Here is a 26,245-nt window from a genome sequence, read left to right as displayed (position 1 = left end):
CCTGACCTGCTGAGTTCCTCCAGCATCTTGTATGTTCCTGCAGGTTCCACCATCTGCAGTTTCTTGTGTCTAAGATTTTGGAGAGTTTGCTGGATGGACACAGTTTTATTGTCTAATGACAGCCTTGTCAGCACAACATTGTGGGCCGAAGGGCCTGTACTGTGCTGTAATGTTCCTTAAAAAAACCTTATCCTGGATTAATCTAAGGTGTAGTGTCTAGAATGTGCCCTCGTGCCTTTCTGCAGAAATACGGCTGGGATCCAAATGGTTAAAATTAAATGAGTAGCCTTCATGTAGAAAATGGATCTTCCCAGCTGGATGGGCGATTGTGTTCCTTTCCCAGAGGGAAATATCACTCTAACTGACCCGCTTCAGAACTTGCTGCACTCAGTGCCAACCACAAAAAGAAATATCTTCTGGCTGGGAATTTGCCAAATTGAATAGGATGCTGAATAATTCAATGGTAAATCCTGGCTCTCACATCCGTTACTGAAATGAGGCACATGAACTGGTAGTAAAACCTGCAGGAGAAGGGGGTAAACCCCCCCTTTATCCCCCCTTTCCCCCCCCACCAACTCTCCTCCGGACCTCCCATTTTTGTCTCCCTTCCCACACTCCCCCCCAGCCCCCCCTTCACCCATCTTTGTCCCCTTTCCCCCTTCCTGGTTCCATCCACCCACAGCACAAACAGGTTTCCCCTCCCTCCCCCACCATCTGGTTCCAACTGTTGTTCGTCTCTCCCCGAAAGGTTCCCTTTCTCACCTCCTTTACTCATCTGAATCCAGTCTTTGTGTTCCTGCTGATCTCTCTCTGTCTCCCTCTCTCTGTCTCCCATCTTCACACTCTCCTCTCCCCACTTTGCTCCATCTGTACCCCCCCCCCATTTCTCCTCTCTTTGCCTCCATCTATCATTCACCTGCCACTGCCTTCCAACTCCACCCCAGCTCACCTCCCCTACCCTGCACTACCTCTGTCACCTTACACCACTCCTCAGTCCACCAATTGCCTTTGATTCCTGTCTCACCACTCCTCTTCTCCTCTTTATACCAGCTATCTCCCCTCTCCACTCTCTGCCCTGATGCAGGGTTTTGGCCCGAAACGTCGACAATTCCTTTCCTCCCACAGATGCTGCTCGACCCGCTGAGTTCCTCCAGCAGATTCCAGCATCTGCAGCCTCTTGTGTCTGGAGAACTAGCTGGTCTGTTCCTCCCGTGTTCTTGAGTGCGACTGCTTCTTCTTGGGCTCGTTACCACTCTGAGGCCAACGTGAGACCCATAGACTCTGCTGAAAGTTGGTCAGGGTGTGACTGACCGGGCAGGGAGTGAGGGAGGTAGTGTTTTCCTACTGCCACTTTTGCTGGGCTTCAGCTTGTTTCCAACCCCGCTCCCTGTACCATGCCGGATTCTCCTCCATTTTGATCGGACATGCCCCAGGAATTCTCCATGTCCATGAGGATATTCAGTCTTTCATTCAGAGGCTCTGAGAATACCTTTGGAGCCTTTCCTCTGTCCACCTGGTCATCCCTTACTGCAACAGACTTTGAGTACAGTGCCCTTGGATTAATTTATTATTGTCACATGTACTGAGATACAGTGAAAAACTTCTGTTAGGCACAGTAGTGTAGCAGTTAGCGTAACGCTTTACAGCACCAGCAACCTGGCTTCAATTCCAGCCACTGTCTGTAAGGAGTTTGTACGTTCTCCCTGTGTCTGCGTGAGTTGGAGAGCATGTCTTATGAGGATAGGTTGAGTGAGCTAGGGCTTTTCTCTCTGGAGAGAAGGAGGATAAGAGGTGACTTGATAGAGGTGTACAAGATGATTAGATCGAGTGGACAGTCAGAGACTTTTTCCCAGGGCGACAACGGCTAACACGAGGGGACATAATTTTAAGGTGATTGGAGGAAGATACTGTATATGGGGGATGTCAAAGGTAAGTACTTTACACAGAGTGGTTGGTGTGTGGAACACACTGCTGGCAGAGGTTGTGGGGGCAGATACATTAGGGACATTTAGAAGACTCTTAGATAGACACATGAATGATAGAGAAATGGAGGGCTATGTGGGATGGAAGGGTTAGATAGACCTTAGAGCAGGATAAAATGTTGGCACAACATTGTGGGCTGAAGGGCCTGTACTGTGCTGTAGTGTTCTATGTTCTATGAACTTGGAGTGACCTTGGCTCTGGAAATGAGGCAACAGGTTAACAGTTTCTCATTCATCCCTTGGATTAATGCCGTTCCAGACACACGTTTGTTGGTCAGTGAGGTACAACCGTAGTGGTGAGAAAGGTCAGGACAATAGTTTGAACGATGACACTGCTGTGCTTGGACCTGGTTGAACTTCGATTGACTACAGGTTGCTAGTTCTCAAGGGTCCAAAACCCCCTCACTGTTTGTTGGCAGTTTAGAAGACATCTGCTGGTGGGTCAGTGTGTTAGTTGTTTCTGTACCTGCACATTGTAGCATGAAAATACAGAACATGCTAGGGGTTTGGTGCCCAATATATCTGACCACTTCCTCTGCCCCTGTCCTGAGCTCTTGATGCTCTTTAAATGGGGTTGCCAACCTGGATGGCTTCTTTGCAAAAAAAAAAGTTAAGTGGTTGGGATTTTATCTTAATTCTATTAGAAATGTCATTAATTATATTTAATTAATATAATTATGGAATCTTTTAACTGCTTTTAAGTGTCACTAATCGTCACACTCTTCAACAGCTGAAAAGATATCCTGGCAGCATTAATCTGACTAAAGGCCATTGAGCAGCCTGAGGATGGGGTGTCTGGGTCTCCACCTGAGACCTGCTTGCCACCCGTGGAGCCCTCTGCTTGCCAGAACACCTGCAGCTGCAAGGCCTTGGTCAGTCTGGAGCTGCATGACGGCAGAAGGTTAATGTGGCTGTGGGACCAGCACCGGTGGTTGGGTCAGGGTGCACACAAGGCGTAGGTTGGATCAAACATGATCTGGCCCAATCTTCTGACAATGAATGTAACCAAGCCAACAAACCATCTGCTGTGTTTTTATTTGGATAGGAATGGAACAAGCCATGATAGACTAAGCTGGAACTGAAATGTTAACCATCACTCTGGCATTTAAGTTTCGAAGTTGCAGCCCGAATCTGTGGGTGAGAAAACAAGACCAGGCTGGTGCAGGGACTGGGGAATGAAGCTGAGAAAAGAAGTGAATATTGAGTAACTGGTAACACAAGTCTGACAACCAATTTCAAGAGAATGCCTTGGTGAAACCCTGATATTACTGTTTTGGCTTGCAGTCGATTTCACAGTTTGTTCTGAGATGAACCAAAATTTATTCTTGAGTTTGCACACAGGGAACAGAACTCTAAACCAATGTGACCACCACGTCTGAAACCTTACTGGTCTAAAACATGTCTAACTAACACTCCAAGTTGGTAGAACTCGCGATGAAATTTGACAGTATCATTACTGCTGCCTCACAGATCCAGTGACCCGGGTTCAAACCTGACCTCCGGTGCTGTCTGTGTGGAGTTAGCACGTTCTCCCTGTTGCCGTTTGGGTCTCCTCCCAGGTGCTCTGGTTTCCTCCCACATCTCAAAGGTGTGCTGGTTGGTAGGTTAATTGGCTGCTGTAAGTTGCCCCTGGCGTGTAGGTGAGTGGGAAGAATCTGGAGGAAGTTGAATGGAATGTACGGAGAATAAAATGGGATTAGTGTAAATGGGAGCTTGACGATTGGAGTGGACTTTTCTGTGATCTAACCCTATGACTAACACTGAGCCAAAGATGACCAAATGTCTGCTTTCACCATCTGTGAACTGATTGATTGCTTCAGTTTTATTTCATTGCTGTGAACTTAGTAACTGCTGTAAACTGGTTTGGTGTCCTTTGTTTCTGACGTCAGATCATTCCCTCTGCAGGATTGCCTTCCCCAGCTCCCTGTATTTTACAACAGGCTGGGAATTAACACTTGTATGCTTGGGAATTTTCAGTAAATGTCAAAAATTACTTATTCTATGGTGAGATGCCTTTTACTTGAGGTGGGGAGGTTATAGTGACCATGTTACAGCAGACACTTTCTCTCTACCCCCTTCTCTGCAATTGTCCCAGAGGTCAGTCCACCAATGATCTGATGACACAACCATCCCTTTCCCTGACTTTAACCTGTCTCAGTAGCCGAGCCCCGGTCACTCTGTACACTGACTGCAGTACCTTTGTCACTGAGAGGTCTGTCTTTCTAATGAAATTAATTTTTAATGTTACAATGTCACACATTCCTGGAGATCAAACCTGATTTTGGAAATTATAATGGGGTGGCCTTCAAAAATACTTCCAGTGAGAAGACAGTTCAATGTAAACAATACATTCACAAAGGGTACAATCTGGGTTGGGAAATAAAAAAATTCCTAGCACCTGCCTCTCTGAACCAATTTTGTCCATGTTGACATGAAATGCCTTGTGTCTTGGACAACACCTGATGTTGGTATTTCTAAAAGCTGCTTATGATAAAACTTAATATTTCACTTATTTTCCTCTTACGCCTCCAGAGTTACTTTCTGTCACTCGCTGAACTCCCTTACTGCCTTCTTAACCAGGATCCATCTCCACTGTCATTTAACATCTCCTGCCCTTTGTCCTTCAGAGACTGACCTTTTCCATTTCTCCTCCATATGCTTTGCGTCTTTTACCCCTAACTATTTTATGACGGTATTGTGGATAATATGGCTGTGAGGGCATTCAAAAGCCCGCATGTGTGTGTTTGTGTGTGTGTGCGCGCGTGCAAAACCCACACACTAGGGGCAATTTGTAGCAGCCAATTAACCTATCAACAGATGTGTCATGTGTGTCGTTGGAGGAAACCCATGCAATCACAGGGAGAACATATAAAATCCATGCAGTACCCCTGATCAGTGTTGAACCTGGGTTACTGGAACTGTGAGGCAGTAGCTGCACCGCACCATGTTAGAGTAGGTACAATTAGCCACACTTGCAGGGATTGCTAGACTTCTCGAATTGGGTGTCGGTTCAATTCTCTCCACCTGTCGCTGGCAGACGCAGGTCTGTTTATAACTGAACATCTTTGACGGTTATAGACTCTGGTGCATCACTCTGTACTTGGAAGGGAATGGAGTAGAAAGGTGTGCACCCAGGTTGTCTGACCCAAAAGCAAAATAATGCAGATGCTGACAATCCTGAAATAAGATTGCTTGAAACACTCAGCAGGTCAGTCAGCATCTGTAGAGAGCGAAACTATTAACTTTGTTGCCATTTCATCAGAACTGGGGAAGGTTAGCGACAAGAGATTTGGTTAAAAACAAAAGTAAGGTCTCTAAGGTGGAGGGCAGAAGATGTTAAATGGCATGGGGTGATGGAACCTGGTGAAGAAGGTGGTAAAAGGGTTTTGTTGGAGACAAAAACATGCCAGAGGAGGAGTGAGGAGGAGACGATGAATAAATAAGTGAAATGGTCACCAGAAATTTGAAGGGAAGAACTGAAAGCTGGAAAAATGAGATGTAAAGTTAAGAAATAGATTGTTGAATTGACAAAATCCAGAAGGCTGTAATGTTCTCAGTTGGAAGATGCTGTTCATTGAGATTCTTTGCACAGTTGCTCTGTGATGATGGAACTGGGCCATCAGCTCTGTTTTGATTAACTTTTCTTTTGTTAATGTTTGTCCTTTTTAACAGTGCAGGCTTTTTTCAGCCCTTAAAGCTTCCCTGTTAAGCCTTTGAATGCATTTGTAATTTGTCTTTAGCTTTGGGGAAAGCTTCAGATCTTGTCTATGGCAGGACCTGGTGTTCTTTTTCCCATTCAAACCAGCCATAAGAGTGGTTATTAATTTGAAGGAGGTTGACCCTCAATTTGTTTTCCGTGTTATTTGACTCAATGGCCAACGTAATTCAATCCTGAACAAAGCCAAAGAATTAGAAGAAAATAGGAGCCATGGCATGTGAGGGTAAAAAGAAAATGTTTTATCACAGCTGACCTGATTGCCAGCTTGGCATTGCAGTTAGAGAGTCATGGACCAAGTCGCGTAAATGAGCTGGTCCCATTTGCCTGCATTTGGCCCATATCCCTCCAAGCCTATTCATGTACCTGTTTAAATGTCGTAATTGTGCCCACATCTGACACTTCCTCTGGCGGCTCTTTCCATATACCCACCACCACTGTAGGTAGAAAAAGTTGTCCCTTTTAAATCTTTCCCCTCACTTTAAACCTATGCCCTCAAGTTTTAGACTCCCATACTCTGGGGGAAGGACTGCTGCTATTCACCTTAGCTATCTCTCTCATGATTTTAAGTACATCTATAAGCTCAGTCTCCTACACTGCAGGGGGCGAAAAATCCCAGGCTCTCCCTGTAACTCAAACCCTCCATTCCTGGGAAGATCTTCGTAAATCTTTCCTGCACCCTTTCCAATTGAGATGTTAACCACATTTAACCTCTCCCATAACCTTATCAGACAAAGTAAAATGATGCAATGTGATGGTCACTGTATGTTGCAGCATTGCAAATGCATTAAAGAGGTTGAGAATTGGCTGCCTGCTGCATTGCTTTGAGCAGAATGGTGCCATTCAGTGGGGCTGATAATAGTTAAACTATTCAAAAGGTTATGCTTCTCTTTAGAGTCAAACTGCGCAAGAAAAGTCAACTTGGCTGAGACTGCTTGTGCCAGCTTTGTCCAATTAGTTCTGCTATCCCTTTGTCCGCCACTCCCCTTCCTTTAAAACACTGATCCAATTCCATTTTGAAAGTTGCAATTGATCCTGTTTCCACCACTATTCACATCACAACTCACTTGTACTTTCATTTAAAGGTCCTCTCTTCTGAATTTTCTGCCAATTCATTATCAATCTGAGGGTATTGATCACCCTTCCAAATGAATCCATTTCCCTTTGTCTGTTCTATCAAAACCTTTTCAAAGTTTTGAATTTCATTAAATTTTTTCTTAACCTTTTCCCTCCCTAGGAGAGAAGCCATGGTCTCAACACAACGGTAGTCCTTTGTACATCGATAAGATCACCCCTCAGCCTCCTACACTGCAGGGGGAGAAAAGTCCCGGCCTATCCAGCTTCTCCCTGTAACTCAAACCCTCCATTCCTGGGAAGATCTTCGTAAAGCTTTCCTGCACCCTTTCCAATTGAGATGTTAACCGCATTTAACCTCTCCCATAAGCTTTTCAGACAAAGTAAAATGATGCTGGTTGGTTAGTCTCTCTTCTCCACTCTCTTTGGACTCTGAAGCCCTTTCCAAAGTGTGGTGCACACCATTGGATCAAATACTTAATCTGAGCCTAACAATTTTGGCAGAACATCTTTGCTTTTGCACTCCTCTAATTAAAAACCCTCCTGGATTATTAACTCCCTCTGCCATTGGTATGTAATCACATTAGCCTAATGTTGACTTCCAACTCCCCTTTGAAATAGTGTAGCAGGACCATTTAAGGATGAACAATAAGTACTGGCCTGATCAGCAATGCCAATATTCAGTGAATGAATAATTATTAAATATACTCTGCATGCATAAACAGTTTTCTATATTGTAGTAGGAATTACAACTGTATCCCAGCCGGCACAGGTGCAGCAGGTAGTGCTGCTGCCTTCCCTCTAGTGACCTAGGTTCAATCCTGACCTCCGGGTTGGCTGTATGGAGTCTGCATGCTCTCCCCATGACCACGTGCGTTTCCCTCGGGAGGAATCTGGAGCACCCATGTCCCAAAGGGTAATTGGCCACTATAAGTTGCCACTTGGGGAGGTGAATGGTAGGAGAAGTGGTGAGTGTAGGGAGTTTACAGACATACAAGAGAGAATAGGTTACAGGGAAATAAGTGGGGGAAGAGGTGATGGGATTGTTTTGAGAGCCAGCATAGCCTGGGCCAAATGGCATCTTTTTCCCTTTTGTAAGAAAACATGAGAATGTGGTTCACAAGGTGTGTTGAGCTGTGCTACACCTGAACAGGTGATAGGACCATTAAAGTTGGTGTTATTTAAACCAAGGGTGCAGAGGGAGATTTTATAAATCTAAATAGAAAGTCTGATGAAAGTATTGCATCTGCAGCATTTTTTTGGCATTACTTTCAGAACAACTGTTTTCATAACTTATGTACTTTCGAAATGCAGTCACTCTTGCAGTGTGGCAAACACATGGCTACTGATTTGCACACAGTTAGATCCCACAATTTGATTATCTGCTTTACTGGCTGATCAAAGTGCTTAAAATGTAGGCTGTAATAGAAACAAGGTGGGGGAAAAATGTTTATCAGAAGGCATGTAAGCTGGTTTAATTACCAGTGCTGTGTTTTTTTAAAAAAATGTACTTTGTTTCATTATGAAAAGTAGTCATTTTTGACTCAGACGAATACCAGGATTCATGAGGTGTCGACAAATGTGTAAATGTTCTTTTATCCAGCAAGGAGTCATCATCTTGTACTTGCTGCCTGAAGTGGAGTGTGGCAGGGGATTGGACAATCTGGTTAGAAGTGAATTGTACAAGTAATTGATGGCACTGTGGACACAGTTAGGCTGATCAGATGGATCTTCCAAAGAGCCAGTGTGGGTACAAAATTTCCACTCCGTTAAATAAGTTTACACTGGGCAGCCCAGTCTCAAGATGCAAGCGGTTTATTCACATGCATGTAGGAAAACAGCTCCAAGGCTTCTCCACTGGATAACAAATTGTCCCAGCTTTCATACAGAAAATACACACCCCAGGTGGGTTAGTAAGTTCACAGATGATACAAAGATTGGTGGTGTTGTGGATAGCGTAGAAGACTGCCAAAGGATACTGCAGGATATAGATCAGTTGCAGATATGGGCGGAGAAATGGCAGATGGAGTTTAATCCGGCCAGATGTGAGGTGTTGCACTTTAGGAGATCAAATATAAAGGGACAGTACACTGTTAATGGCTAGACCCCTAACAGTGTTGACGTACAGAGGGATCTTGGGGTCCAAGTCCATAGCTTCCTGAAAGTGGCTGCAGAGGTTGATAGGGCGGTAAAGAAGGCGTACGGCACGCTTTCCTTTATTAGTAGAGGCACTGAGTTCAAGAGTCGGGAAGTTATGTTGCAGCTTTATAAAACTCTGGTTAGCCCGCACCTGGAGTATTGCATTCAATTCTGGCCGCCCCATTATAGGAAGGATGTGGAGGTGTTGGAGAGGGTGCAGAAGAGGTTTACTAGGATGCTGCCTGGATTAGAGGGCATGCACTATGGGAGAGGTTGGACAAACTGGGGTTGTTTTCTCTGGAGCGGCAGAGGCTGAGGGGAGATCTGATAGTGGTTCATAATGAGAGGCATAGAAAGGGTAGACAGCCAGTATCTTTTTCCTAGGGTTGAAATGATTAATACTAGAGGGCATGCATTTATGGTAAGTTCAAAGCAGGTGTGCGGGGCAATTTTTTTTAGAGTGGTGAGTGCTTGGAATGCGCTGCCAGGGGTGGTGGTGGAGGGCAATGCAATAGAGGTATTTCAGAGACTCTTGGATAGGTGCATGGATGTGCAGAGAGTGGAGGGATTTGGACATTGTGTAGGCAGAAGGGATTAGTTTAGTTAGGCATTTAATTACCAGTTTAATTAGTTCGACACAACATCGTGGGCTGAAGGGCCTGCTCTTGTGCTGTACTGTTCTATGTTCATATGGGTGGATAACTGGCCTTTGATATTTTTATCTACATCCAGTCTTATTTATTGCATCCGGTGGTCCCGATTGTGACCTGCTCTACATCGGTGAGACTGGGTGACCACTTGGCTGAGCACCTGCACTCTGTCCACCTTGGCTGTCTGGAGCTCCTGGTTGCTGCCATTTTGATGCTGCTCCCCATTCCCATACTGACAGATCTCTCCCTGGCCTCCTCCACTGCCAGGGTGAGGGTAAACGCAAACTAGAGGGGCAGCTCCTCGTATTCCGCCTGGGTAGTCTACCACCCGACGGCATGAACACTGAATTCTCCAACTTATGGTAAACTTCTCTCTCCTCCTGATCCACCCAGGTCTTCTTGGACTCACCCCAGCCCCTTTCTCCCTATTTCCATCCCCTCCTCCACTCACTCCCTCCGCCCGTCACCCACACACTCCTCCCACTGGGTCCCCCCCCTCCACTGTTCCCATCTGCCCTCCCCACCTCCCTCACTTGATTCCAGGCTCCACTATCGTCTCCTATCAGATTCCATCATCTGCAGCCTTTTGTCACCTCCACCTGCCACCTCCCAGCCTGACTCCACTCTCCCCTCCTCCAGCTGCCTATCACCTCTCCTCACCTGGATCCACCTATCACCTGCCAGCTCTTGCTCCACCCCTTCCCTTTACCCCTCTTACTGGCTATCACCCCTCCATTTTTCAGTCCAGATTAAGGGTCTCAATCCGAAACGTCGACCACCCATTTCCCGCCATAGATGCTGCCTGACCTGCAGAGTTCTTCCAGCATCTTGTGTGTTGCTCCAGTATCTGCAATATCTTGTGTCTCCATCCTTATTCATTGCTCCCTGAGGGGCTAAGAGATTGTTCTGGTAGTTAATTTCTCCTCACCTGCTTTGTACAGTTTTACTAGTTAGTATGTTTAGTCTGTATCCTGTCCTGGGCTAAAGTAAAATGGTAAACATGATATTTCTGCACTCTCCTGATCATCCTTGGTCTCCGTGCTCTGTTAACTCAATCAGAATCAGATTTATTGTCACTGACATATGACGTGATCTTTGTTTTGTGGCAGCAGTACGGTGCAAAGACATAAGATCTATAAATTACAAAAATAAATAGTGCAAAAAAAGGAACAATGAGGTAGTGTTTGCGGATTGTTCAGAAATCTGATGGCGGAGGGAAAGAAGCTGTTTCTGAATTGTTGTGTGTGGGTCTTCAGGCTCCTGTACCTCCTCCCTAATGGTAGTAACGGGAAGAGGATGTGTCCTGGAATGTGAGGGTCCTTAAATGATGGATGCAGCCTTCTTGAGGCACCTTCTCTTGAAGAGGTCCTCGATGGTGGGGAGGGTTGTGCCTGTGGTGGAGCTGGCTGAGTCTACAACCCTCTGCAGCCTCTTGCGATCCTGCACGTTGGGGCCTCCATACCAGGCGATGATGCAACCAGTCAGAATGCTCTCCACTGTACATCTATAGAAATTTGCAAGAGTCTTTGGTGACATACCAAATCTCCTCAAACTCCTAATGGCATAGAGCGCTAGCGTGCCTTCTTCATGATTGCATCAATGTGTTGGGCCCAGGATAGAACCTCTGAGATGTTGATGCCCAGGAGCTTGAAGCTGCTCACCCTTTCCACCACTGACCCCTCAATGAAGACTGGTGTGTGTCCTCCCAACTTCCCCTTCCTGAAGTCAGTTTCTGTCTAGCTGAATTGAATCATAGATGATGTCAATGAAACGGATCATGCCAAGGAGGTCAAAACTTCACTGGAGTGGCTGCCTTCTAAAGGTTTATATTTAGAATATTTGTGACAGCCCTTCTTAACTGTACCTGCTGGAGAAAAGAAAATGTGCCAGTATAATCCCACCTTACAGCACCAGGTCTGTCACCCTGCAGGTCAGGGATCCTCAGGTGTGCATCCAAGTACTGAGGATCCCAGCCTTGGACACCCTTTTCAAAGTCAAAGTCAAGTTTATTGTCACATACACAAGTCCATGTGTGCACAGGTGTAATGAATAACTTACCTGCAGCAGCATCACGGAAACATAGCATCGCATAAGTAACATTCACAAGAAAAACAAATTATACATAACTTTTACAAGAAAGAACACAATTATAACTGAAAAAGCGCATTTAAGTGCAAAGTGATCAGTGATTGTAGTGTTGCTAAACTCTAGTGATTAGGGTTGTGCTGGTTGGTTCAAGAACTAACTGTTGAGGCAAGTGCTCCAGACACCCACCACCCTCTGGGTTAAAACAATTTTTCCCCTTCTCCCTTCTAATCTTTCTACCAATTACTTTAAATCTGTCACCTTTTTCTTTGACCTCTCTGCTAAGGGAACCTTTCCATTTTCTATTTCTCCTTTAATAATTTCATATACATAGAGTCATAAGCACAGAAACAGGCCCTTCAGCCCAACTGGTCCGTGCTGACCAAGATTTCCATCTAAGCTAGTCCCATTTGCCCACGTTTGGCCCATATCTCTCTAAATCTCTTCTTATCCATGTACCTCACTTCAGTCTCTTCTGTTCCAATAAAGCAACCCAATTTTATCCAGGCTTTCCTCGGAGCCAAAGTTTTCCATCTTTATAAATCTTCTGTGCCCCCTCTCCGCTGCAAAACCCCAGAGACTTCCTGTTCCTTTGAATAAATATTATTGTCAAATTTTGATGTTTCCCTTTGAATTCGAACTGATTATTTTTCTAGTTGAAAGAGGAAACCGACCGTAACACCAGAAGACAGCGACTGCGGTCTGGTCTGCCTACCTACTGTTCAATTACTGTAGTCTTTTACCTCTTGCCTTTAACCCAGTATTCCAAGGTGGCTTGATAAGGTAGATTTTGAGCAGCTATTTGTATTTCTTTCCTCTGCTTCTCACTGGTGGGGAAATCTAGAACAAGGGAGCAACATTTCAAGTTGGAGATGCAAGAAACTGCAGAGGTTAGATTCTGGCGCAACAAACAAGACACTAGAGGAATTCAATGGGCCAGCAGCACCTGTGGAGGGAAATGGACAGTCAATGTTTTGGATCGTGACCCTTCATCTGGATGTCTCCACCCAAAACATTGACTGTCCATTTCCTTCCATAATGCTGGTTGAGCCACTGAGTTCCTCCGACATCTTGTTTGTTGCTTAAGTTTTAAGTTGCCCATTTAAAATGAAGAAGAATAACTTCTGATGGCCATGAATTTTTGGAATGCTCTATCCTAGAGAGCCATGGATGCTGAAACACTGAGCACCTTGAGTGCCAAGAGATTTTTGCTTTGGTCTGGGGGTTGAGGATGATTGGGAACAACCAGGAAAGTGGAGTTGAGGATGAGATCTAATCAGTCGCGATTTTATTGAATAATGCAGCAGGCTCAGAGTTACGGGGCTGGTTTCTGCTCTTGTGTGTAATAAAAACACAAAATGCTGGAAGCACTCTGCATGTCAAGCAGCATCTGTGGAGAGAGAAATCGGGTTAACATTTTGGGCCAATAGCCTTATGTCAGAACTCTTTCCTGTTCTTGTGTTCTTTCTCATGATGCGACCAGAAGTATGTGCAGTGGTCTCTAACTATTGTATGCAGGCAGTCCCCAGAGTTCAGCTCCTGAGAACTGTTCATAATCCAAACCATTTGTAAGTCGGAAATGAACAAAAACTGTGAGGGAGAGGATCACAGGAACAGCGGTGACGGGACAGCGAGCAGGCGTGGGAAGTGCGGCTGCCAGCCGGCATCACGGACTCCATGAGTCTGCGCGAGGCTCCCAGCTCTGTTCGGCTCCACCCAACCCCTGCTTGCTGCTGCTTGGGATGGGGGGTGGGGGGAGGAGACACACGGAAATGCCCCGTCCCCACCCGGCAGAAGATGCCTGTAGCAGCCGACAAATCCATCCCCATCCATCCTGTTGCTCTCACAAATGCTCATTCATATATATAGACAGCCCATAAAGCAGGCAGTCAGGCATTCATAACCCAGGGAGAACCTGTAATAAGAAGACTAGCATGGTAGTGCAGCAGATAGTGCTAGTCCCTTGCAGTATCAGGCACCTGGGTTAATCCTGATTCCTGGTGCTCTCTGTGTGGAGTTTTCACATTCACCCTGATTAGGTTTCCCCTGGCTGCTCTGGTTTCCCTGCCCATGTTCCACAGATGTGCTGGTAGGTTAATTGACTGCTATAAATGACCCCTTAGTGCAGATAAGTGCAAAAAGAATCAAAGGAGAGTTAGTGTACATGTGAGGGAGAATAAATTGCAGGGATAGAGGAGAGAGACTATAGGACAGATGGGATTGCTCTAGAGAAACAAAGGACTGCAGAGGCTGGAATCTAGATGAAAAAAACAAGATGCTGGAGGAACTCAGCAAGCCAGGCAGCATCCATGGAGAACAGCAGGCGGTCAATGTTTCAGGTCAGCACCCTTCTTCAGGTCTGCTCTGCTGAGAGCCAGCATTGAAACAATGGGCAGAATGGCCTCCTTCTGTGTCATAGCAAGTACAAAGGACTATTTGTTTTCAGAATTCACTTGGGTAGTTCTACCTTAAATTTGGAAGTTATTAAAGTCTCGCATGAAATGTTCTAGTTTACAGTTATTACAGTGTGTGTTTGTATAGAACGTTGCCTCTGGGCACTTGTGCTGTGTCTGATGCTTTAGTCCTATCAGCTGATGTTAGGAAGCCAGTTTAATGTTACTGGAACACACCCAACATGAAAGGGGCACTTGATTGGCTCAGGAACGAGCTTCATATGCAAATTAGTCTGTTTTAGTTCCTTGTGTATAACAGCCATTTGACTACAGTTCTGTCAAGTGAAATAAACTAAAACCCTTCCGTCCTCTGAACAAGTACTCAAGTTCGTAGCAACTAGAAATCCCTGACTCTTGATTAAGATGAAGAAAGCAGCCTACAAGTAAGTGCGTTGATTGTGAATCTTGTGGAAAGAAATAAACTTAAAGTTAGTTTCAAGAAATGAAGGTTTTTTTTTACCCCAACTGAAGTATGTGGCTTGTGGCTGTCGAGCACTGTCTGTGCAATGATATCTAACTGCAAGGAGTCTCCTTATCACTGTGCAGCTTCTAGTTATTATTTAACTGGATTCCACTTCTAATGATTAATGTAACGTGCTTGAATGCACTAAAAGTACAAAGGGATTTCTCTGTGTGATCTAGGTTTTTTTTCAGGGTCAAATTCAAAACTCTGCATTCAAGCATTTGCACAGTCTAGTCTAAAAAAAAATCAAGAGTCAAACTGGGATGTTGAGAGTTGTTCTGTCGTTATTAATGTGGTTTTATTTCTAAAAGTAAACTATGAAGTCAATGGTCTGTGTTGCATACTTCTGTGTGTTTACAAATTATTACTTTGCATGAGTCGATTACTTGAGTTGCTAAGCCACAGTAGGCTACTGGGAAAGTGCTGGTAAATGGGGTTGATATAGGAACATAGAACATAGAACAGTACAGCTCAATACAGGCCCTTTGGCCCACAATGTTGTGCCGAACTTTAAACCTCGCCTAAGGCTATCTAACCCCTTCATCCCACGTGTCCCTCTATTTTAAATTCCTCCATATGCTTATCTAGCAATCTCTTGAATTTGACCAATGCACCTGCCTCCACCACCACCCCAGGCAGCGCATTCCATGCCCCAACCAAACTCTGGGTAAAAAAACCTTCCTCTGATATCTCCCTTGAACTTCCCACCCATTACTTTAAAGCCATGCCCTCTTTTATTGAGCATTGGTGCCCTGGGAAAGAGGCGCTGGCTGTCCACTCTATCTATTCCTCTTAATATTTTGTACACCTCTATCCTGTCTCCTCTCATCCTCCTTCTCTCCAAAGAATAAAGCCCTAGCTCCCTTAGTCTCTCCTCATAATGCATACTCTCTAAACCAGTCAGCATCCTGGTAAATCTCCTCTGCACCCTTTCCAACGCTTCCACATCCTTCCTATAATGAGGCGACCAGAACTGGACACAGTACTCTAAGTGTGGTCTAACCAGAGTTTTATAGAGCTGCATCATGACCTCGCGGTACTTGATTGTTAGCATGTACCTGGTGGCCTGATGGGTCTGCTTCTATGCTGTATGACTGTGACTCCAGAAACTTGGTCCCTAATTTTGGGTTGCCCAATTTTAATGATCAAATCCTTTGAATGAAAACTACAATCTTTGCACCATCTTTGTGTTTTTGCATTCGTTGCTGTATTTATTATTACCATCTATACTGTTTACTCTAAGCTTCATGCAAGCAAGGAATTCATTGTACCCTGATGTATGACAGTAAACTAATCTGCTGGATGACTCTATGACTAATCCTGCTAATTTTCATAAGTTACCGGCAAGTTCCTAAGTATGCGAACCAGATCTATTCAGCTGTGTTCCAAATCTCTTGGCACCTGATACTCTAGTGTGGGAAGCAATCGAAGTTTGAGTATCTTGGAGTACGGTTTCTTCAAGAAGTGAAGAAATCCAGATGCCCAAAGCTAACACCAGACACTTCATGTGTGACGGGCTAGAATAGTAAAATGCCCAAGTTTGGATTGACAAGGTGCAGTTGGTGGTTGGTGATTGGGTTAGTGTAGACTTTCCCATGTTTGGGTTTGGTCCTCAGTGGTCTTCTGTTATAGTGTTTAATCCCTGCAGCTACCTTGGGAGAATCCTTTAAGCAAAATGGTCACCGGTGGTTTGATTCATATGATGAGTGTTTGTATTTAGTTTATATATAGAATTGGACATAGAACCTACACAACTTGAGAGGGGACCATTCGGCCCACATCTGTACCTGCCATTATTTCCAGTTTCCTGCTCCTTCCCCATAGCCCAGAAAACTTCTCCTTTACATGTAGTTAGCTAATCCCCTCATGAAAGTTAATACTGATCTGCTTCCACTGTTTTTTTTCCTCAAGCAGATTTCTACTACATTTGTGATGTTGCCATGCTTGCTAACCAGAATAATTTGGTGAATGGCAGTGTTGAAATTGGGAACTATCTCTGGATCTATGAAAAGTCACCAGTCAAACCAGTCCTAGGGAACTTGTTGGTATGAAGGGAATTGGTGCTCTTTGTTCTGAAGGAAGAGCGCTCCATTTTGTTGTGCAATGCACACCTCATAATTCACTTAAGTGCACAACTACTGACTCCAATGTGGTGAACGCCTCTGGTTTAAGTAAAGTGTATTTTTTTAAGGAATAATTACAATATGCAGTTAGTGTCACTGCCTCAAGTCCAGCAACCTAACCTTGCGAACAATGCTCGGACAGTATGCCTCTCTCTGTGACCACATGGGCTTCCTCAAGGATGCACTAATGGATTAATTGGCCACTGTAAATCACCCCTAGTGTAGGTAATGGTAAAAGAATCAAAGGCATGCACAAAAGAGCATGTTGAGGAGTGCCGGGTAGTAAGGAGAGAGGGAGTGGGACTAATGAGTTTGTTCTGCTGGGAGCTGGCATTGACCCGATAGCCTGAATGGCCTCCTCTTGTATCATCATACGTACCTTCATCAAAAAAGACTGCATCATTGGCCTCGACCTAAAGTTGTTACTCTGTGGATTGGAGTGCAGCTACGAAAGGCAACACCTACCCGAGAGAAGTATAATTGTTTGCTGCATTGCCTACAAGTATCCTGAATAAGGCCACTGCACTTCCAATACTTGAATACATCATATCCCTATGGGGACTGGGAGCGAAGACCGTCGAGTAATTTAACAGAAAATATTGGAAACAGGCAGCAGCTATGGAGAGAGAAACTGAGTTAACATTTCAGGTTGATGACCTTGCATCAGAACTGAGGAAAAATTAGGCAAAAGTTTATTAAGATGCAAAGGGACAGTGAACCAAACTAACGAGCTGGGCTGTGGAGAGAGTATTTGTTCTGATTTTCTGTTGCTCATTAGTTGCTACATCACTGCGCCAAAAACTCCACAGTGTAACTGGGGTTTCACACGTTCCTCATTGTAATAGCAAGCACACACATTATTGGCTGTGAAGTGTTTTGGAGTCACTTGTGAATGATGCTATACAAATATAAGTTATTTATTTCTTGTACTTTTTGAAGTCCACACTAAACCTTCAAGCAACCTTTGAAGTATGCCTTTTTTTCATTGGGTGGGTCTAGGAATGAGATATTACATCCTCTCTCACTTCCTTCAAATTATTTATAATTATTAATAACATTAATTTATAGTATTAAAGAACACTAGATCTTTAAGAAAAATCAGAATTACAACAGGGGTATTATCATAAACCTCTGCAATAAAACACACGTGGCTATGTTCTAGGTGCTAAAGCAGAGGGGTATTTCCTGAGGGGGAGAAATAACCCGGTGGTCTCGACTGATGGTCCAGAGATGAGAGTTCCCACTGTGGCAGCTGGTGTGTTTTTAAATTCAATTAATTAAATATACCTGAAATAAAAAGCTGATTTTGGTAATGGTGATTGTGGAAATCACTGAACTGTCCAAAATAAAATCACTGAAGGTTATTAGAGTGTCTGAATTGGGTTATGCATGACTCCAGGGAACCACCGCATGGTTGATGCAAAGACAGTGTGCCGTACAGTTCAAGGATGATTCAGAGGGACTGTAAATGCAGTCCTTGCCGGTCACAACCACATCCCATGAATAGTATGAGTAGCGATCAGGGGAGAAAGTTGGGGATACGATGAGATAAATTTTAACGAGAGCTCCAGAGTTAATGGCATGGTTTCCGGAAGTTTGACCGCCAATTATGGAGCAGGAAAATGGGACTGAGAGAGAGAGGCTTGTTATTGGAAATGAAACTCTCCTGTGGTGATGTCATCATGATTGGTACCACAGACGTGCAGAGCTGTAACTGTGGGTATGGTGAAGCAGCCAGGGGATTGGAATAGAAATTATAACCTTGACAGTGTTTTCTTCATCCATGCAATAAAAACAAATCAATAATTGCTCATAGTGTTTGAGGCAGGCAGAAGCCACAGAGAGGAAGGACCTTCCTCATTGGACATCCAGAGAAAACCAATCCTGAGTAAAGCCACTGAGGTATTGACTGTAGCCAAGCAATTACATGGACCCATTGTTGTGGTGGGGAAGGAGGGCCGCTAAGTCATTGCTGGCACCCAGTAGATCAATTCCATCAGCATCATTTCCCCTCACTCTTTCCCTGAAGTCCTGCCAGTTATTATCTCTGAATAGCCTATCCAATTCCTGAGATTTTGGATCCATGGCCCTGGTCCTTGAGCCATCAGTGAATGGGAAAGGCTTCCCTCCACCTGCCCTACCTGAACCATTCATGATCCTGTCCACCTCCATCAAACCTCGACCTTTGCTCCAAGGAGAACAACCCTGGCTTCTCCAGTCCAGTCCTGGAGCTGAAATTCTCCCCATTCCTGGAATCATTCCAGTCAATCTTTTCTGCATCCTCTGGGACTATCACTTATACCCGTTGTTGCTATCGATCCACATTATGGCAGAAGGCTGTCAAAGAGTGATGTCAAAGCAAGTGTGGCTTGTTAGTATGGTAGGTGTCGGTGCTACTGCCTCACTGTTCCAGCGACCTGGGTTCAACCCCAACCCCTGAGTGCTGTCAGTGTGGAGTTTGTACGTTCTCCATGTGACCATGTGGGTGCTCTAGATAGGTAGGTTAATTGGCCAAAAGTTAATTGGTTAATTAGAGTCACAGAATTATACAGAAACAGGCCCTTTGGCCCAACTTGTCCATGCTGACCAAGTTGTCTAACTGAGCTAGTCCCATTTGCTTGCATTTGGCCTTAATCCCGCTAAACCTTTCCTGTCAATGTACCTGTCCAAATGTCTTTTAAACATTGTAATTAGACCTGCCTCCCCCACTTCCTCTGGCAGTTTGTTCCATATACCTACAATCCTTCGTGTGGGGAAAAAAGGTTGCCCCTCAGGTCTCCTTTAAATCTTTCCCCTCTCACCTTAAACCTCTCCCCTCTAGTTTTAGACTCTCCTACCTTGGTATTGGTTTATTATTGTCACTTGTATGAGGTACAGTGAAAAACTTGTCTTGCATACCGATCGTACAGGTCAATTCATTACACAGTGCAGTTACGTTGAGCTAGTACAGGGTGCATTGATGTAGTACAGGTAAAAACAGTAACAGTACAGAGTAAAGTGTCACAGCTACAGAGAAAGTGAAGTGCAATAAGGTACAAGGTCACAACAAGGTAGATCGTGAGGTCAGAGTCCATCTCATTGTATAAGGGAACCGTTCAGTAGTCTTATCACAGTGGGGTAAAAGCTGTCCTTAAGTCTGGTGGTAAGAGCCCTTAGGCTCCTACCCGATGGAAGAGGAGAGAAGGGAGAATGTCCTGGGTGGGTGGGGTCTTTGATTATGCTGGCTGCTTCACCAAGACAACAAGAGGTAAAGACAAGAGTCCAAGGGAAGACTGCGATGGTTCACCTTAGCAATGCCCCTCATGATTTTATAACCCTCTATAAGGTCATCCCTTGGCCTCCTACGCTCCAAGGAAACATGCCCTAGCCTATCCAGCCTCATTATAACTCGACCCCTCCAGTCCCAGTAGCATCCTTGTGGATCTTTTCTGCATCCTTTCCAGCTTAAAGACATCCTTTCTATAGGGAGGTGACCAGAACTGCACACAATACTCCATGTGGGGTCTCACCAAAGACGTAATATGGAAAGGGTGCAGAAAAGACTACATTACTCCAAATGTTAAAGAATCCGGGGGAATTGATGGACGTGTGAGAGAGAAATTTCAGGGCTGCAGGGAAATAAGGAGAGAGGGGAGTAGGACTGATAAGATTGCACTCAGTGAGGTCTGAATGGCCTCTTTTGGTATTGTAGCTAAGTCCAATGTGAGTACTTCATATGGTATTGGGGGAAAAATTAGAACCTTGGAACAGAAATAGGCCGTCCAACTCTCATCTTTGAATCATACTATTGCCATAATCTAAGTGTATCTTCAATCCTTTCAATGAATCTTGAAAGCCTTATTGTGCTTGCCTAGAAACCTTTCAATCTCCAGTACAGAAATTTTTAATTGGATGTTTTTCTTGGCAAGTAAACACACCTTAATTTTGTTGGGCTGTTTTGAAGGCTACACTAGTGGTGACTCCCCTATGTTTAGTATGTGAACGTTAAGTTTGTATAAAAGCCTCTAATTGAGGAATCAGAAGTTGCCCGTCATCAGGTCTGAGTAAATGACAATTAGCGGAGTCAAACTAACTGCCTCCAGGCTGGGTGAGGTTTTAATCAAGAAGGTTTTAAACAAGTACTGTGAAAAAGAGTCATACAATTATAATTTCCCCTTTTAAAAAATATTTGTGGTTTAATGAGTATGTGAAAAATTGTAATAATTGTTTTGGTATCTGCTTGTGTTGAGGATATTTGTAAAAGACTGGCTGACGTTTTGAAACCCAGACCTGGTGTGGGGAGAGGACTTCTCAATACTTTTCAACAACCAGCCGACAAAATGGTAGCTGTTCCTTTCACTGGGCTACAGAGGAATATTCGCAATAGGAGTGGGAGCAGGCCTTAAGGCTGCTTAAGCCTGCTGTCATTCATGGCTGTGACTGTACCTTCATTCCATCTTGCCGCCCCCACCAAAAATTAGTTTGAGCATAATTATGACATCCATGCCTGTCTGTGGTGGAGCAATGCTGAGCTAATCCAATTGCCCATTACATTCTTCATATCTGAGCACCTTTCTCTATAAAATATCCAGTGTCCCCTTGATCAATTGTCTTTGCCTCAATAATAATAATTGGCATTCGTACAGGTCTGAAGTAATTTGAGACATTTTATTTCCAGGGAAAAGTTACCCGAGCCAAGGGAGGAAGGGTAAGGAGGTAAACACGTGCAAGGGTCTTAGAGGGAGAGGCTGAGAGTTTTCAGTTTGTACACAGCCAGTAGGGTAGGGCGAAGGGAGAAACCGAAGGAGTCAGCCCAGAAGTGCAGAGTTCAGCCATCGCTTGTGGCAAAGTCTGCGGTGTCCAACACCTGTCCATCCTCCCCTCCTCCCAATCTCTAAGCAACAGTTTTAAACTAATGAACCTTTTTGAAAATCAAGATGCTGGAAATTTGAAATACGAACAGAAAATGTCGGAAATGCTCAGCAAATCAGGCAGCGTCTGTGAAAAGAGAAATGGGGTTAATGTTTCAGGCCAAAAGCCCTAAGATTACTTCCAGTATGTTTTTGTTTTTAATAAGAAATCTCTTTCATTGATCCATTCAACCGAAGAAAGTCGTTTTCCAGTGATTTAATCCAGTGCCAAGAAGGGTTTTACTGGATAAACATCTGGAGAACAACTTCCTCTGGTTGGAGACATCATTAAAGAGAATTCATTAGTTTACAATTGTTGCTTAGAGATTGAGGGACTGGAATAAACTAACGTGAGTTTAAAGAGCTTTTTGTTTCTGGCATTGTGCATTCCAAGCTCTGGCGTATGTGAGGAAGCTGACCCCACATGTTGTTGGAGGTATTCCTTGCAGAATCACAAGTACAAGAAGTGCAGGGAGATGGGTTTCCGTAGCCACACTCTTGTGGCCATGTTACTAACCCCTAGATTTTGCATTTTGAGATTCATCAATTTAGGCAAATATTCTAACCGCTTGTCTCAAAGATTACCTCTGTTCTTATTGCAACATAAATTGGCAGCTCGTGTAGCTGGTTAATGAAATTGGCACCTTTTTTGTCTATGCAAATATCGAACGGGGGAGAACAAGATTTATTTCAGGAGTTTTTAACAATATGCTTTTGGGTTTGTGTGCAAATCCATTTTAGTTCTCTGCTCGGATGACAAAGGGAGGAATTGGAACAGTAGGATCGTATCAAATAATTAAAAGAAAAACTGGGAAATATTGGGCAGTTTGAGGTCCTGATGAAACCTTGTTTCTCCCTGTGTGGATAGTGTTGGGGAGTGCTGTTATAGTGGGAGCAAGTGGGGAGAGTCCCTTTTGGAAGGAAAGTTAACTTGTATTTCTATAGTGCCTCAGGCCAGTTGCAAAGATCCTTACTGCCAATGAAGTAGTTCACAATCATAATGAAGGAGATCAGATACCAGCCAATTTCTGCTTAGCAAGTTGCTGTTAACCAAGCAGCCATGACTGGAGTATCTGCTGATGATGTTACTTGCAGGGTTAATATTCCCCAGGGCTCTGGAAAAGACTCCCCTGAGCTAAATCAAAGAAGGGCTATGGTATCGCTTGCATCCACCTAAGATAAATTTCTTTGAGTTCAGTGGTGTCTACATTCATTGGCTGTGTACCTGAAGGTAAATTCTCCATATGAGAAATCTGTACACGTGCAAAATAATTAGCACCAAAGACACAACAGACTGTGTTGTTGTCAAAGCAATTTTGCGAATCCTTCATATTCCTGCTGAAATTATTTTCTATCCAAAGGCCCTCAAGCTTGTCTATGTGCACCGTTGAAATCAAGGTACATTTTTGTCTGGCCATCTCTTAATTTCTCCCTATTCTTCTTGCAGTAAACCGAAGGAATCCATCTTCAGTGCAGGTGAGTGAGACTTCAGACCTTTGCAAGAAGAACATTTGAAATATGAGTTGGAGTAGATCATAAGGTCTCTTGACCCTGTTTTGCCATTCAGTAACATCACGGCTGATTGGAGTCAAGACTTCCTTGTGTAGTCCTTGTAATCCTTGATTTCCCCTCTGGTCTGAAAATCTGTGTGAAGTGATTTGGATATACAGCTCTTTGGGGTAGAGACTTCTAAAGATTCATGACTCTCTGAGAGAAATTCTTCCTCACTCCATCTTAAGAACTTGTGAATGTGTGTAATCAGCGCTGGAAGAAGTCTCTCCAGGAGGAATGGATATATTTTGATTATACTCTCCTAGAGGAGTTTGAACCACCCAAGATTTTTGCTTCAGGTTTTGCTGTTTTCAAAAGCACTCCACACTTTACAAGCACGTCATCCAATGTGGCTCACACTACTTGAAGGAGTAGCGGAAGCAGATTTAAACAAAAGTGGTGCAGCTGGTAGAGTTGGTGCCTGACAGCTCCGGCGACCTGGGTTCAATCCTGACCTCTGGTGCTGTCTGTGTGGAGTTTGCAATTTCTCCTTGAGACCACATGAGTTCCACTGCATGCTCCAATTTCCTCCCACATCCTAAAAACACGAAGGTAGGTAGCTTAATTGGCCACTATAAATTACCCCTAGTGTGTAGGTAAGTGGTAGAATCTGGGGGGGGCTTGATGAGAATGTGAGGAGAATAAACTGTGTAACTGGGTGCTTGGTAGGGAGTATGGTGAACCAAAGGACCTGTTTACATGTATTGCCTGTATTCAGACTGTGCTCTGACTGTTGAAGGAGAATATGTGGGCAGCATGGTAGTATAGCGGTTAGTGTAACGCTATTACAGCACCAGAGACCTGGGTTCAATTCCCGCCGCTGTCTGTAAGGAATTTGTACATTCTCCCCATGTCTGCGTGGGTTTCCTCCGGGTGCTCCGGTTGCCTCCCACATCCCAAAGATGTACGGGTTAGGAGCTGTGGGCATGCTATGTTGGCGCCAGAAGAGTGGCAACACTTGTGGGCTGCCCCCAGAACATTCTTAGCAATGCAAAAAGACTCATTTCACTGTGTTTCGATGTACATGCGACTAATAAATAAATAGCTTATTGTATAATTCTAAATACTGGAAAAGGGATAAATTTTCAGGGTTGGGGAGGTATAGTTCTTGCAAAAAGCCATTGAAGATTCAGTGAGCAGAGTGGCTTCTTTCTACGTTCATAAATATTACATTGGATGAACCTTTAATGGATTGTCAATCGGAAGTCAATTGCTAAGTGAAATGGGCAATCATTTAAAGTAAGAGTCTCTTCTCCTCCCCGTGGTTGCTCCAGCAGCCAGATACATCACCCATTTTCTCCTGACCTCTGCCAGAGGAAATTCTGAAGCTTTCTTCAGAATTTGAAAAACCTCTTAATAAATTCCCTCATGGCCTTCTGGAAGGGTTGATGCCTGCCTGTAGCGAGTGACTTTACAGAAGAGAGAATTAATTGCAAGAACCATAGCTATTGAGTGCTGCCCAACTTAAATATATAGGGTCCACTTTCTTAAGAGCCTTTTGGAAAATTGGCTTCTTGCACGGTTATTAAATTTACTGTAGCAGAGTTACAAGCCTTCCTGAGCACTCATTTTAGAGTTATGTACAGTGGGGAACCAGGCCGTTAGCCCATTGAGTGCACACTAACCATCAACCATCCATTTACACTAATCCTACACCTAATCAATTTTTTAAAATTCTACCCACATGTTCATTAACTGCCCCAGATTGTACCACTCACTTGCACACTAGGGGCAATTTACAGTGTGGTGGGCAATTAACCCACCAACCCACACGTCTTTGGGATGCAGGGAGGAATCCGGAGCACCTGGGGGATGGTGCCAGAGCGTGGCGGCTCATTGCAAGCCGCTCTCTGCAGATCTACTCTTATCATAACTGTTACCTCACTTCACTGTTGTAATGAGATGATCTGTGTGGACGGCATGCAGAACAAAGTTTTTCACTGTACCTCGGTACACGTGACAATAATAAACCAATTTACCAATTTTAAGCCCAGGTGGTCACAGGGAGAACAGGTGAGGCAGTGATTCTCGCAGCTGCACCACTGGCTGTCCACTTTATGCAACGTTAGCTTAAAGCATTGCCTTGATTTTGCTTGGGCTACTCATCGCTGCCGGTTGGCTTTGAGAGAAAAATGATTGTTCAAACCCTGCTGGAACCAGGGCATCACAGAGATTATTGGAGACAGTTTCCACCCGAATCCCTGGTGAGTGGTTAAAGGGTGAATATAAACTGCACTGTTTAATGCAAAGTCTTTGAGCATCTAATTCTTTGCTGCAATGGTTTGTGAGCATTAAATATCAAAAGTCAGTAAAAAAAATAAAAACTTGCCTTAAGTACGAACATACAAATTAGGAGCAGGGGTAGGCCACTCTGCTTTTCAAGCCTGCTCTGCCATTTTAGAAGATCACGACTGATCTCACTGTAACCTCAGCCCTACATTCCTGTCTACCCACCCCCTTGTGTATCAAGAATCTACCTTCATCTGCCTTAAAATTATTCATGACTACTTCCATTGGTCTTTGATGGTCTCCTCGACTGCCACGTTGAGGCCAGGCGCAGGTTGGAGGAACAACACCTCATATTCCGCCTTGGGAGTCTCCAACCTGATGGCCTCAACATCGATTTCTCGAACTTCCGGTAACCCCATCCTTTCTTTTCCTCCACCCCCCCCCCGCCCCGTCTTTCCTCATTGCTATGACTCCCTCCCCCTGTCCATCTCCTCCCCTCCCCTCCTCTATTCCATGCCCTCTCCTAGCGGATTCCTCCTCCTACAGCTCTTTGCCTCTTCTACCCATCACCTCTCAGCTTATTACATCTTCTCCCCCTCCCCCACCCACTACCATCCCACTGCCCCCCCCCCCCCCCCCCAACCTGGACTCACCTCTCCCCTGCCTGCATGTGTTCCTTTCCCTCCCCCCACCTTCTTATTCCGGCTTCTGCCCTCTTCCTTTCCTGTCCTGATGGAGGGTCTCAGCCAGAAACGTCGAATCTTAATTTCCCTCCATAGATGCTGCCTGACCTGCTGAGCTCGTCCAGCACTTTTTGTGTATAGTTCCAAAGATTCGCAGCTCTGAGGAAAAAGCTTTCACCTCAATTCAATTTTAAGTGGGTGACAACTTA

The 26,245-nt window shown here is 44.5% G+C and overlaps 1 protein-coding gene across 3 annotated transcripts in view; it reads left to right on the top strand.

Moving 5' to 3' along the window:
* eml2 (EMAP like 2) overlaps positions 1-26,245 on the top strand; it is a 119,458-nt gene that overhangs the window by 39,697 nt on the left and 53,516 nt on the right. For 2 of the 3 annotated variants that reach the window (XM_052044016.1, XM_052044017.1), the window contains exon 4: positions 23,021-23,049. In XM_052044016.1, the coding sequence (XP_051899976.1) occupies positions 23,021-23,049 (29 nt within the window). Of the gene's footprint in view, positions 1-14,360; positions 14,482-23,020; positions 23,050-26,245 lie in introns of those variants that run through there. The other variant, XM_052044018.1, reaches the window with a different exon arrangement.

Source organism: Pristis pectinata, chromosome 35, assembly GCF_009764475.1.
Source record: "Pristis pectinata isolate sPriPec2 chromosome 35, sPriPec2.1.pri, whole genome shotgun sequence".
Classification (NCBI taxonomy): Eukaryota; Metazoa; Chordata; class Chondrichthyes; order Rhinopristiformes; family Pristidae; genus Pristis; species Pristis pectinata.
Note: the sequence above shows the minus strand (reverse complement) of the source record. Positions and strands in the feature narration are given on the sequence as shown.